The sequence below is a fragment of the Hippichthys cyanospilos genome, chromosome 17 (genome assembly GCF_059441005.1).
Source record: "Hippichthys cyanospilos isolate Australia breed blue-spotted pipefish chromosome 17, RoL_Hcya_1.0, whole genome shotgun sequence".
NCBI lineage: Eukaryota > Metazoa > Chordata > Actinopteri > Syngnathiformes > Syngnathidae > Hippichthys > Hippichthys cyanospilos.
In genome coordinates, this window is record NC_142385.1 from 14,818,017 (window position 1) to 14,833,065 (window position 15,049).

Genomic DNA, 15,049 nt, shown 5'->3' on the forward strand with positions numbered 1-15,049 from the left:
CGGGTCCACAAACACCATTAAATGCATCATGACTACTAATAACCTCTAATGAAGCTCACACTACTTTGTCAGCGCCACAGTGGAACCTCGCATTAACACACACAAACACACACAGTCTGCGGAGGGAATACGAGTTGCAAAAAAACAGGAAGGCTACCTCGTGTGGACAAATTATGTACTGCAAGTCTTGTGACTACACGGGAAAAAGTGCCATGAGATCAAATTGACAGCAAAATAATTGCACAAATTTGGTTCATTTCTGCATTTTTCAACTTTTTTGTGGGTTTACTTGTGATGGACCATTTTCTAAATTCGATGTTGTTGGGCCAGTTTTCTTTTAAATAATTCAAAGAACCAAAGTGCTCCTATTACGGCCGTTTCATTCCAAAATAAAAAAAAAACGTGTTGTCTGCATGATTTTTTGTGACTTTTTTTTTTGTGGGACCGCTCATCACAGTCCAAATAGTTCCGTCATCGCCTTCTTTTAGACTTTTTGCTTTTATTTTGGCTGCGAAGCAAGAAGGCAATCCAGCCAGGCAGCCAGCAGCAGCGTGCACAATAAATAACACGCTGGTGGGTGTTGCTTATGTAAGCGCCTCTATATAACCTGCTGGCTTGTGATGTTCCTCATCCCTTTTTCCTCACTGATTCATTCCGGAGCCTTGTGGCCAAGAAAAGATCATGTAGAAAACAATCAATGGTGCCGTCATCCAGCACAACTGTGACGGTCCTCATCCCGACTGGACAAAAGTGTATTTATCAGGTGTAGAGTGAAAGATTAATTATTCACGCGTGGGTTGCCACATGCTAAGGAATTCATAAATATTGCATAGCAATATGTTAATTTTCATGCTCAATTTCACCCGCAGTTCTTGTGTCTGCAATCACATTTTTTTTCCCGCCTCATTGATCCAAGTAGCCAGTTGAAGATGACCATCAGGAGGGGGCGCTGTTGTGTTTATACATTTGCTCCAGTAGGAGGCGCTGAATGTTGAGCCTAAAACGACCGTTACAAAACAAAATGGAAGACTTTTGGTTATTTTCCCGACATCTTGAGAGTTTTTTTGTGGGTCTGGATTTTTTAATCATCCTAAGAGCTCCCGGAAATGATTAAATTGAGCCTAAGATGTCAGTTATAAGACAAAATGGGTGGTTTTCGTGCATGGCTTCTTGAGACTTTTTGTGGGTCTACTCACAATAGACATTTATCTCGAATTTCATGTTGCTGAGAGAAAGTGGCTTCAGGGGCTGGATTTTCGAATCGTCCTAAAAAGTCGCGGAAATGGCGAAATTGAGCGTAAGATTTCCGCTTCAAGCCAAAACGGCAGACTTCCTGTATGTTTTCGTGTCGCGTTCCTTGAGACTTTTTTGTGGGTCTGCTCACGATCGACATTTGTACCAAATATCATGTTGCTGAATGAAACTGGCTTCAGGGGCTGGATTTTCAAAACGTCCCAAGAACTCCCAGAAATGACGAAATTGAGTATGAGGCATCAATTTCCGGACAGACTTCCTGTATGTTTTCATGCAGAGTTTCTTGAGACTTTTTTGTGGGTCTACTCGCGACAGACATTTGAACATAATCTCAGGTTGCTGAATTGTTGCTGAGTAAATTTAGCTTCAAGGGCTGATTTTTTTAAAAATGTGAATTTTGTTTTTCGGCATGGGAAAACCCTCAAAATTGACATTGAGCAATTCTTGGCAAGTTTGCTCTCGGCCGTAGTACCACAAATTGATATGGAATTATGTCCTGTTAAAAAAAAATTGTCAGCACATCGTGTCACCCATATTGGCGGCGCACAGCAGGTGTGTGTGAGTACTTAACAAACTCACTGTACGTCACTATCACAGGAACATGTTGTTCCAAGTTGACAACATCCCCTGCACGGGCCTGGTAATGCTCCAGTTGCGCCACTTGGTAAGGCCAACACTGACTGCGGGAACAGGAGCTGACTAGTAGTAGGAATGCCGCCTGATGGAAAACTACTCGGGAAGGGAGCGGGGGTGGGGGTGGGGGTCATACAACCCCCACCAAACACGTTCTGGCCAGTGGAGAGTTTCCAATAGATCAACAACTGGAGATTCTTCAGTGACATGTAGTCCTCATTTGAACTACAGTATTTTTTCAGGCCTTGCCTACATGTAACCGGGGTAAACTATCTCTTCACGGAACTCACTTTTCGCAGGGGTTTTTGGTTCCCATTAACCGCAAAAAAACGTGCGAGCACTGTAGTTTTGTCTCTTAACGTAACTGGCGTCTTTGGCGGGAAATAGAGCGATGATGTCAAACTCTGGTTTATGATTACGACTATCAAATCTCCGTTTTGGTCGGAGTTTTTGAGATTTTCATTTTTAATCTCTTAACAAACACGGGCACATGTAGCAGATAGGGCAAACCGGAGATGTTTACCACCCGTTTGCAAGAATGTTTTGAAGTGATCATTGTATGAAGTATGATTATGAAGGTCCATGACTCGAGAATCGCAAAAGCACTTGTCTACAGGACATAAACCTGCTAGATTATACAATGGCAAAAAATAAAATAAAATGGTGAGCTCACCTTGACTAAAATCCAAAAAGTTACATGACAACAATTATCTGATCCCTCGTTTGGATGAACAACAACAAGGCGTCGGCTTTGTGAGGACAATCCCGACTCAGCAGCGGCTTACATAACGGGAGTGTGCGATGTCGAGCGCACACATTGTTCCCTGACAGAAGCGTTTCTGTTCAAAATCAACCCTGGCAATCTTCCACAGAATCTTCTGCCGGGTGGCGCATCCACCGAACCGCCTTTGCCTTTTCTATACCCGGGAAGTTGAAAAGAGCAACCATGCAAAATGACCCCTGGGCTTCCAATGAAAAACAATACAACGGCTGCTGAACTTGTTTTTATTTATAAAGAAAAAAAACTTTACCACAGTAACGGTCTCGATGAACATAAATTTTGGTATCGAATCATTTTCTTCAGCGTTGTAGACATCGGATGAAACTTCTTCTCGGTGTCCCCAAATACGTCAAAATGAGGAAGAATTAAAAACAGCATGCTAGCTTTTAATGTTTTGATCGGGCAAAGATGAATTTTCACTCAGTCCCTTTGATAACCAGAAATATTTAATGAAAGATAAAAATATGAAAATTCCATTGCACATTACCCCAACACAGAAAACGCATTTTCAACAAGCCTGTGCGTTTTTTAAAGAGTAGTCAAAAAAAGACCCGTGACGTCACCCGAAAACGACGTCACGAAAACTGACGAAAACGAATACATTGTCATATGACAATGACTTATGACGTTCTGATTTTTCTTTTTTTTACTTTTTGAAATTCTCGAGTTGCACCTCGCTTTTCAATCACAAACAAAAACTTTCGATTGCAGTCGAAATGTCGTCATGCGAATTTGCGTAAAAAAACAGAAGTAGGGCAAAGGTGTTTATATGACAAAACCATGCCACGCTGCTCTTATAGGCTCACCCGGAAGATAAATAGACTTTGCAATCCCGCCCATACAGTTGCTATTGGCCCAATCGGAACATAAATAAATATCTCACCGCCTATTGGCTACTTGCCACTTTGTATTCCTGAACTCGGGTTAGCAACAAACCGCGCCTTCCGCCTCCCATTGGCTTGTTTCCTCAATAAAATAAAACTCGCTCCCCTGTTGGTTACGTTCTCTTCGTCCCCGCCCCCTTTCTGCTAGTGTCAGCTGCTGTGGCGATTTTTGCTGCAGCCGGAGCTAGCAGTAACGCTTGGCGGCCGTGACCTCCGAAACAGCATCAAACATGAAATTCGTTCGCTATATTATGCAAAACGCCGCGCTGGCGAGCGTTCCCAAACACATCGAGCACTTTTCCAAATTCTCCCCCTCGCCGCTTTCCATGAAGCAGTTTCTCGACTTTGGTGAGTGACATAGAAAACGAGCACAGCTACGTAAATTTATGTATTATACCGCTATTATCATTGCATTGGATTTTGTGGCGCATGTAAACTGTTTAAAAAAAGTGCGAGTGCAATTTGATTTCATTTCGGGATGGATGTGCCGCAGTTGATCGGCCTTGCATGAGTGCTGGTCACTTGGATACACGATTGCGTCAGAATGGATGGACCCCCCCCCCAGAAAGACAATTTCTTTTCGAACAACTTGCTGGGCGATATTGCAAAAATAAAATCGAGATTTTCCTGGAAGATTTTAATGGGATAGCTTGCGTCGAAAAACAAAACTATTGATTTTGCTACTTGTGCAAATTTATATTTCGCAAATTTTTAATTTAAATGAATAACTCGTGGTGACTGGAGATAGATTGTTTTTGCTTTTGTTTCCCTTTTTTAGTTTGCTTCTTTTGTTTACAAAAAAAAGTTGGTAAAATCGATATTTTTTTCTAGTCCGACTGAAGGAGGAAACATATCAAGAAACATAGAAAGGTAAATCTGCAATCGGTTAGGTCATGTAAATCAATTTATTACTCTTTTTTTAATGTAATACTGTATATTTAGGACTATAAGCCACACCAACAAAAAATGAACAGAAAATTCATTATTGTCATGTATGTATAAGTCACACAAGACTATAAGCCGCAGGTTGTAACATCAGAGATCACGTAGAAACATGTTGAATACTGCACCAACACAACAATAAAATGCCTGGTGGTGTTTACCAGTGCAGACTGCACCTTGGTGGCGAATAAAATAGCAGTTCAAAGTAAAAATCCATTCTTTGGTAGTCTTTACTACCTTTACTGAGAGTTTTGGTTTTCCCACTCCCGAATGCTCCCTAAAAAGTGTCAAAATGTTGTTTTCTGTTGTCCATCCAGGTTCCATCAACGCCTGCGAGAAAACCTCCTTTGCCTTCTTGCGACAGGAGCTGCCAGTGCGCCTGTCCAACATCATGAAGGAGATTAACCTGCTGCCCGACAAGCTGCTCACCACGCCCTCCGTGCAAACTGTGCAAGGCTGGTGAGTGCTTGAGAAAACACTATATATAGATATAGATAGATAGATAGATAGATAGATAGATAGATAGATAGATAGATAAAGTCAAATTATATAAACATATTCTTTATGTAACTGTCAAACAACAACTTCAGATTTATTATTCTTTTTTAATATTGTCCAAAATAATCGTCATCGTTTATTGTTCATAACTGAGACTTGTGAAATAAAACCCTTTTGATTTGGCCTGGGAGTCACTTTTCAACTTGTGCGTCACACACTTGGAATAACAACAAGAGCCTTTGACCAAGTTGTACTCGCTCCAGTCGGATCTGCACGTACTAACTTGGGGGAGGGTGGGGGCGCGCGGTTCACGGGAGGGGTTTCCTCGCCCGACTGTGAACTTTAGCCCACTTTCTCCCCATGTGACTCTGTTTTGCTATCCCGCACGCTTACGCCACTCTATTATGAAACAGTGGCGAATGTGTGTTGTTGTTTGTGTGTTGCAAGGTACATCCAAAGTCTGATGGAGATCCTTGACTTCCTCCACAAGAACCCGGACGACCACAAAGTCCTTGGAGAGTAAGAACGTTTTTGTGTTGCTCCACATTCTAACAGACACTCGTGGGGCCGGATTTTCACTGAGAAACAGAATGTGTGTGTCACCGACAGTCACTGGCCTCAACTGAAGCCACTCATTCTTTCTCACTATGAAATGTAATATCAATAGCGACCAGAGGCGGCGCCAAAAAAACAAAGATCAATCCAAACAAAGCACGGATGTATTAACAGTTTAAAGATAAACTAAATTAGCTCCAAAACATCATTATTTTGGGTGCGGCCCGGTACCAGTTGATCCACCGCTTCCAGTTTTGCAAAATCTGGATTTCACTATGGAGTTCACTTCAAACGTTTGCTTTTTCAAATGACGAATGAATTGGATTTATTGCCCGGTCCCTGGTAGAGGTAATAAAACGAGCACGTCTCTGCCGGTCCGTCCAGGTTCGTGGACGCCCTGGTGACCATCCGCAACCGTCACAACGACGTGGTCCCCACCATGGCTCAGGGGGTGATGGAGTACAAGGAAGTGTTCCCGCAGGACGCCGTCACCAACCAGAACATCCAGTACTTCCTGGACCGCTTCTACATGAGCCGCATCTCCATCCGCATGCTCATCAACCAGCACAGTGCGGAACCGTGACCGCTGCGCCAGAATTCTTGCGAGATCTGACAGATTTTGATTTTTTTTTTCTCTCTCTCTCTCACCAGCGCTCATTTTCGACGGAACCACCAACCCCGTGCACCCCAACACCATCGGCAGCATCGACCCACACTGCCAGGTGGGCGACGTGGTCCAGGGTAAATGTTGACTTTCTTTATTAATACACCCCACCCCGTTCCCATCTTTATCATTTAGTATGAATTCATTATTAAAAATGTGCAGTTTTATGACAAAATATGTTTTAGTATGGAAAAACAGTGGAAAATTATGCAAAACTTTAATATGAACACATTCACTGCCAGCCCTATTAAAATCGATTTTTCACATAAATATATATTTAAAATTGACGTCTGTAGCCGTCAGTTGTAGCAAATGAGTTGAATATAGAATTTTTAAAAACTAATGATGCAAAAATGAATACTTAAAATTGATCTTTGATGTCTAAAGCTGTCAGTAGTAATAAATGAATTCAGTATGCAATTTTTATTTACTGCTTAAACAATGATGCGAAACCTTAAAACAATATTAGAACATTTTAAATAAAAATAAAAGCTGAAGAACATTCTAATTTAATTAAAGTAAGTTGCTTTAATTTGCTATTAATTTGGAAAAAAATAAAAAATATATATTTGTTACAAATACAGTATATTGTACATAAAAAATTGATATAATAATTTGATATGGCTCTGGAATGATACTTTTACATATCACTAGAGAGAGCTTGGGTACCACATGAAAATCACTGGCCTCTATTGTTTAAATCAACTTTATATATACCCCAAATTATAATTCCAAAACATCAAAATTAAAGCATCATCTTAGAAATTTCAAAATAAAAGGCATATAAAATTTTAATTTGACGATAGAAAAGCATTTGAAGAATTTTAAGCGATAAGTTGCCTCATGTTGATGTTAATTTGCTCTTAATTTGAAAAGAAAGTGCAGTTTTGTAAAAAAATAAAACAAAAATACACACGAAGCTAGTAAAAATATGAGTTGAATTTGTGAATAGTGAACCACGAATAAGCGGGGGAATACTGTCTTACAATTGTTATTCTATAGGCAATCTAATGTTCTTTGCTTTGAATTTCAGACGCCTTCCACAGCGCCAAGATGCTGTGCGAAGAGTACTACCTGCGCTCACCTCCGCTCGCTCTACAAGAAATCAATAGTGAGTACGAAATGCTTTTGGTTTAGTTTTATCGAAGTATGATCCGCAAAAAGTGTGGCGCCATCCTCAAGTTAAAAACGGACTCGCCGATTGACGTAAGAGGGATCAAATTGAAGAATAAACAGCCTGGCTTGTGTACACACTTTATGCAAAGTGCTCACGTTCAAGTCACGGCCGAGCGGGCCGGACAAATATTGACGGAGATAACCAACTCGGCGGGGAAAATGGCGCACATGCGGCTGATGACTTTTAACCCTTGCGCAATATTTTGACCGTTTTTTGGTCGATTTCCTCCACATCATTCTGGCGGTATTTTAGCCAAAAGATGGCACACTCCTGCTAGTGCGACGACTAAGTAGCCACGTCATGTTGAAATTTGACATGTTGTCGCATTCTGGGTGAAATTTCAGCTCCCCACAATGTCTTTTATTCATCATTTTCATTCCTGACTTAGAATTACAAACATGTAATATATGTGTTGCATGTATGGCAACACCGCCATCCAGTGGTCACAGTTGTCACTACAGTGCTCAATTGTCTAATTATTAGATAAGCACTGGTCAAGGGTGTCAAGCACCCTCCATAAAAAAAACGTATTTGACGAGGATTTCATTATTTTTATTACTAATTTAAAAGACGAGAATTCTCGTCCGCGGCACTGAAAGAGTTGTCAAGATCTGTCATGTTTTTGATTGTTTGTTTGTTTTCCCGCGCAGCCAAGAAGACGCGGCAGCCCATCAGCATCGTTTACGTGCCCTCGCACTTGTATCACATGCTGTTCGAGCTTTTCAAGGTGAGGCCAGCTACAAATAGCTTTAACCGATTCATCGGCAACGGCTCCATTATCAAATTAATCAAGTATTTTCATAATCGCGTAGTTGTTTATTTATTATTTGTTTCATTTAAAATTGTCAAAATTTTCAAATTTGAGCGCTTGGCCAGGAATTTCTTCCGTCTTTCATGAAAGTAGACTGATTATCTTTTGTCGTTATTCAAGATATTTGATTAGATTTGATGATTTGTTAATTTAAAGAACAATTGTATCCAAGATTGAATTATTGTTCAAAATAATGTGCAGTCTCATATTAGAATTTCCTTGTTCCAAAATTGTTACTTTTTTTTAATCACTTAAACAATACTAAATTAACAATTTTCAAGTGGTGAAAAATCCTTTTGTAATACACTTGAAAGAAAAAATAAATAAAATCAGATTATTCAATAAATCGATGGAATAGTTGATAGAAAAATCAATTTAAAAAATATTCGACAGCCCTTCTTACGATTGAAACAATTACAAGATGTCTTTTTTTTTTTTGGGTGTCCAGAATGCCATGAGGGCGACTATCGAGACCCACGAGGACAAAGAGCTGCCGGCCATCCATGTCCTGGTGTCTCTTGGAGGAGAAGACATGTCCATTAAGGTGTGTAGCGCAGTGCATTAGCATTAGCTTACGAAAAATCAATATCGGCCCATCTGTACCCATGAATAAAAGCGCTCCTTCCATCCAAAACTTTTCGACCTTGAACGCATCAACCTAATCCACCGCCAGCGTGTTTCTTCCACGTCGCCATGGTAACAAGTACCGTAAACAAAGGGAGAAACTGCCATTGTCCTTTTTTTCCCGGCAGGTGAGCGACAAAGGCGGCGGCGTTCCCTTCCGCCGGATCGACAACCTCTTCAGCTATATGTACTCCACCGCCCCGGCGCCGCAGATCGGAGAACACGCCCGACCGCCGCTGGTGGGTCTCGCGTAATCATAGCGGTTCCTTAACGGGAGCGCCTTTTTTAAAGGCGGCCTTTTTCGTATGCAGGCCGGCTTTGGCTACGGGCTTCCCATATCGCGTCTCTACGCCAAGTACTTCCAGGGCGACCTGCAGCTCTACTCCATGGAGGGCCACGGGACCGACGCCGTCATCTACTTGAAGGTAAGATGAAGACGAGCGCTCCGCTTTCTGCAACTCGGCGAGCGGACCGCAACTTTGGTCCGATCGGTACGATTGCCGAAAGCAACCTTTTTCAAAATCCTTCTGGGAACGCATTGAACGAAAACACGAGGGAGCTGAAATTTCACCCAGATGGTGACAACATGTCAAAGTTCAAAAAGGAGTGTCCCATCGTTTGGATAAAATACTGCAAGAATGATGTGGAAGGAAATGACCAAAAATGGTCAAAATACTCCACAAGGTTTTTCAAGGAATCGTTCATATTTTGCCTGGAATGAATTTGCTAATTAATTTTTTTAATGAATTTTTTAGTATATTTAGTATTTTTTACTAAATCATTAGTCATACCATTTAAAAATAAAAACACTTGCCGTCGAGTGAAGATGCAATCACCTGCGCTCGAGGCTCATGTAACCAATCGCAGCTCAATTTTTGCTCATGTGACATTGAAACCTGAGCCTTCGCCACGTGATGTCATTTTCAGTTGACGGAAGTGACAAAATTGTACCTCAAAAAATATTTGTCATCAAGTTAATTATAGACACAATAAGGAGTTTTTACTGCTGAAAATGGCTTAATTGCTGGACTGCCTCTTTAATGGAAGCATATAAAATATTTGGACTTTTTTTTCAAACAAGTTTCTACAAGCTGAATAGAAAATAGATGGATGAATGATCTGCGTTATCCGGGGTTCCCTCAGAAGAATCTTGAAATACATAAAAATGTAAATCATCACAACAAGCTATTGCATTCACGGGCCTCACAATATGACGCGGTGAACCGGATCAGGCCTCCGACCCTTATGTTTGACACCGATAACTCTCAAATAACTCTTAAAGGGTCCTGTTCTACTTGGGTCATGTGGTTTATTTTTTAGTGGATGAAGACAATTGAAACAGGGAACATAGTCCGTGAATTCTGCGACGTGTTTTTCAGGCGCTATCGACGGACTCAATCGAGAGGCTGCCGGTGTACAACAAGACGGCGCTGAGGAACTACAAAGTCAGCCCCGAGGCGGACGATTGGTGCATCCCCAGCAGAGAACCTCTGGACCTGAGCAACTACAAGGTGGCCAAGTGAAGCCTGCATCCTGTCCACGTAAACCCCGCCCCCGAGAAAGCCCTCCTGAAGGTTTCCCCGCCCCTCCCCGCCACCGTGGACCAATCAGACAAGCGCCCGCTCTCGTTTGCGTCCAAGCGCATGTCGTTTTCGCCGGGGACGATCGGAGGATGGTCAAAAATGTCTCGCGAGAGCCCGGCGGGCCGAGATGTAGCGCACGGCTCCCAGCATGTTGTCGGATCGGAACGAGGAAAAAAGGTGTTGAGATCCCACCTCCCCGAGAGGATCATCTTTTTTTTTTAATTCATTCTTCTGCACACCTTTGAACAAACGTCAGTCATGTGACGCTTTCATCATCAGCAAACGGTACAAGTTCTTAGCAGATTGTGCCTTCAAGTGTTGAGTCCGTTTCATGAAAATTATGTCAAATGCTTTTTATAGCTTGAAGTGATTGTAAATATTGTAAATATGATACAGATGTTAGTATAAAAAAATATGAAAACAGGGCAGTTTGTCATTGTTTATACCTTCGAGCATTTGGACTCACCATCATTAATGTTTTAGTTTTTTTAAACATCCGCCATTCCGTTTAAAAAAAAATTGACGTCAATTGAGGTTGATGGCACTTCTGGTGGGGCTCCCGTTGACGTCTTTTCACGTCAACGGCATTCAAAGTGTTAATAATCTAAAATACACGGTCGTCCTCATGCGTTTACATCTTCCATTGGTTATGTAAACTTATGAGCACAACTGTGTTCATTGATATATCTTATAACGTTTATATAAAGATTGGCTATCAACAAAAATCCCGCTACTCTGTTTTGGAAACACCGGACAATCAGACCTTTTTTTTATTCATTTATTTTATAATGAGTGTTAATCAGTTTCACGATTTATAGTCTTGCCCCGTTCACTATTTCAGTGGTTCTCAAATGGAGGACATGCCTCAGCAAATCTAGCGCTTTTTAATTTTATGACAGAAGCAGTACATTGTTCTTTTCAACGTAAGAGCAAATTAATTGGAACATGAAGGTGCTTTTTGCTAAATTGTAGTGATTAGCTGCAAAAATAGTTCACAAGGGGGTACATCACTGCAAAAAAGGTTGAGAACCACTGCACTATTCTACCTAGACTCAGTTTATTCATGTCTCCACGGTTGTGTCCATTTTGTCTCAGCAAGACAACAAAGCTAATTGGCTCCCACCTAGACGCATGAGGTATCATTAGAAAGGCCAGAATGTCCTCTATTGGGGACACAAGGAGTTTGTAGGGTAGATCCAGTGAGTCAAAAGATAAAGACATAAACAAATGTCCACTACGGTGGACACAAATAAATAAAATGGGTCTCTGGCATTCTTTGTAAAGGCTTCACCGTGCAGGGGTTCCGAATGGTGTATCATCTCACCACATGCGGAGTTGATGACACATTCCACTGATAGCTTCTGCAGCACGCGCTCCCGCCATCTGCTCGCCGGGCCATCCACGGAATGAGCAAAAAGTCAGACGAGGACCACTTTACACTCGCTACCTACGGTACGCCCGTCCAAATGTGGCAGCGGGCATCCAGCTGGCTGTTGCGCACCTCACGGATCATCGTTGCTCTTCCGCAGGATCAAGAGCAACAAGTGGAGCAACTCAGGAGTGTGAAGGTGACATGTGGGGATCGCGCTCGCTCTCTCACACACACACACACACACACACACATTGGTGAGTAAGCGTGAAGCTGCATAAATGTCATCTCCAGCATGACTGCAGATGGTCATCTCCTCCTCCTGGTTGTTGTCATCTTTTTTGGACCAAGCAGAACCCCAGAACTGGGAAGCAGATGGAGCCGAAAAATCCATTACCAGGTAAAAGTGATTATAAACATTCCAAAATAACAAAGCCAAGCACAAGTTTTGCTTCTGTAGTTTAAAAAAAAAAATGTCAGGAAAAGCCTACTAGACCATCAAATGACATATCTTGGATTAATCAGATGCTCCTTACATAAACATTAGCTGGAATGTGATTGGCTATTCTAAACATTACACCAATACCAGTTATGAGGGTGTGTATATAAAGTCTAAAATATAAAGTGTTGCTTTTATGTACAATTTTTATGAAATTATCTTATTAATAATCTCTTATTAATGGTAGTCATTTTTTAAGCGTGTTTTTAAAACCACTTGATGTTACAGTGGCTCCTGAGGGGCTATTGAGTACTAAAATAATTGAATTAAACAATAACTAATTAGTGAATTGACCCCCCTTTTTTTTCTATTCAAAGCCCTCAAAAATATAAGATAATTATTAAGGTTCTCATTTAATATATTCTCAATACCAAGCAGTGTAATGTAATTAATAATATTGCTTGTAATGCGATAACTCTTTTTAACTGAATAAATTTTATGTTTTTTTTATGCTTACAGGGTATATTATTAATTATTACAGCGTATTTACCGTTGGTTGTTTTGGTGGTACTTGTAGAACGTTTCAACACCACTAGAGGGCAGACAGTGTCGTGTCATTGGAGAATTTTCCTCACTTGTCCACGAGATGACGCAACCGCGCCAGCATTGACTCGACGCAACAAGTTAGTTGCTGAGCCAGTCTTTTTTTATTTATATATTTAAATACTCCTTGCCCATCCAGCTGATGACCGCTGAAAATCGGAGGGAAAATCCCACTTTTTTCCTTTTATGGTCACAGGCAAACGTGCTTTCAGGCCCCCTCCAAAATGTCTCCTCCCACATTGGCGTGGTCCAAGTGTCCTAGTCATCGCTAAAGTATGAAGAAAAGAATACCGGGAACTGTAGTTTTTTTTAAAGAAGAGAAACGTCGCTTAGATAAAAGAGCCTGCTTTTACGTAGGGGGCGTGTCTTGACGTCAGGAAACTGCGTTCCCATTGGCCGCGACATTCTCCGACGTCCACGAGGAGGGAATAGTCTGCTCGTCCGACTGGAGCTTGTTGTGTGCCAGTGACGGGGACAAGGATGCGATTGTAACTTGATTGTAACGCGTCTGTGGACACCTAACGCCAGGAAAAAAAAAAAAAAGACAAAAACCTTTCGTGACAATTTGCTCGCTGGGAAATGAGCGAGAGGAAAGTTGTCGTCGAGCAGTGAGGAGGAGGAGTTGAGACGGCTCACCTGGGGACGGACGTCGGAGTTTCGTGAAGGAAAGTCAAGGCGCGACGATGGCCGAACACGAGAGCCTTGAGTTCGGCATGGCCGACTTTGTGCTTCTGGACAACGTGTCCATGGAGGACTTCATGGCCAACCTCAAGCTCAGGTGAGCGGTCTTATCTTTGGCTTGGCTGCAACAGGTGCTCCAGGCCAAAATAACCCCGGCAAAACTTCCATTTGGGAGAGTCCAGCGCTGATGTGACGTCATAGACAAGCGACCCTGTAGTTTTGACGTAACAAAGGAACTTTTTTGGATGACTTTAGCTCATTCAAACCCAGACGTACTTTTTTTTAGACATTTAATCCCCATTGATAAGTTAAAAAAAGAATGTTTTTTTTAAGTAATCAGTTGCTTTTGGTAATAAAGTATTTCTTTGGGTAATAAAGTATTTCAATAATGTTACTTTAATCCTAAAGTAATCAATTACTATATTACTTCAATGCATAAATTATAAGATTAATACAATTTTTAAAGTAATTTTAATACCAGAAAAGTAATGCATAACTTATTTGATTACTTCACTCAGTTTGATGCACAAAATTCCACCCAGAAAACTTACAGTTTTGAAGACCTGTCATCCAAATAGCATGTTTCCTTAAAGACACTTTAAAATAAGCCCAATTGGTATCGATACTCATCTGTCCCTTCTATTTTGAACCGTGTGTGTACATATTATAGGTACAGCAATTCATGAGCAATTAATTAACAATGAATTTTGAGTAATAAAGTTGACTTTTTATTTATTTTAATTGTCCAAAGCTTCAAAATTTGAATTTGTGAAATGTTTTTGGACCTCTGTCCTCCTCCACGAAAGTAGACTGATTTGTTGTAGATCAATAAAACATTAGCTTACACTAGCAAGTTACGGACCAAAAGCATGAACTGAATTTGTTTTCTACATTTCAGTTTGAAATGTCTAATTTTGAATGAAGGATGAAAAATACAAATAATATATGTTAACGCCCACGGGTGAATTATTTACTACTGACGTTGATTGTCCGGCTGTTTGCTCCCACTTCACCATTTTCTGCAATAAACATTGTAGCTAATAAATGAACGTTTGCTGTTTACTTGGCCGACTCGGTGCAAAATCCTCCTCCTCAGCTCCGGAGCCAAAACCAAACTAAAAGACGCGAATAAGGTCGGCTTGTATTTTCTCTTGCACAGGCAGTAGGGGGTGGTGTTGAGGGGGCACTAATTGCTCCTGTCTTGCTTCTGTCGTCATAAGGGCACTTCAACCCTTTTTAATCTGCACGGGCGGGGCCGTTAAGAGAGCGCACAATAAGCAAGGAATGCTTAGAAATGCATCAATGAAGTAAAATAATACATTGGGAGTGTTTACGGTGAGAAATCAACACCGGAACGCAGTTAAAACCTGCAAAAAGTTCACTTTTCATGTTACAGGCTCCTTAAGACGTAAAAATACGTCCTTGGCATTGAATGAGTTAATTTGTTAATTGAAACCAAATCAGGTCATTTATTGAACTATGTGTCAGCTCATCGAGATTTGTATCAAATCTTAACTTTGAGTGCATCGTTAGAATCCAAGACATGATGGT

The 15,049-nt window shown here is 41.1% G+C and overlaps 2 protein-coding genes and 1 long non-coding RNA gene across 3 annotated transcripts in view; 2 read left to right on the top strand and 1 right to left on the bottom strand.

Moving 5' to 3' along the window:
* Positions 1-3,689: 3,689 nt before the first annotated feature.
* pdk2a (pyruvate dehydrogenase kinase 2a) lies at positions 3,690-10,831 on the top strand. Its single transcript, XM_088439507.1, has 11 exons — positions 3,690-3,900; positions 4,812-4,953; positions 5,440-5,511; positions 5,932-6,116; positions 6,199-6,288; positions 7,245-7,322; positions 8,039-8,115; positions 8,648-8,743; positions 8,952-9,062; positions 9,135-9,248; positions 10,203-10,831. The coding sequence occupies exons 1-11, from the start codon at positions 3,783-3,785 to the stop codon at positions 10,344-10,346; spliced, it is 1,227 nt and encodes a 408-aa protein (XP_088295633.1). The 5' UTR covers positions 3,690-3,782; the 3' UTR covers positions 10,347-10,831.
* Positions 10,832-11,177: 346 nt separating this feature from the next.
* Positions 11,178-13,658, bottom strand: LOC148409906 (uncharacterized). Its single transcript, XR_015868359.1, has 3 exons — positions 13,454-13,658; positions 12,765-13,335; positions 11,178-12,139 (listed from the first exon to the last, which is right to left on the bottom strand). It is a non-coding gene; the product is annotated as an uncharacterized LOC148409906 (long non-coding RNA).
* myo1d (myosin 1D) overlaps positions 12,671-15,049 on the top strand; it is a 36,342-nt gene continuing 33,963 nt past the window's right edge. Inside the window, exon 1 of the mRNA XM_088438773.1 lies at positions 12,671-13,595. Within this exon, the coding sequence (XP_088294899.1) occupies positions 13,501-13,595 (95 nt within the window). The 5' untranslated portion in view covers positions 12,671-13,500. The remainder of the gene's footprint in view (positions 13,596-15,049) is intronic.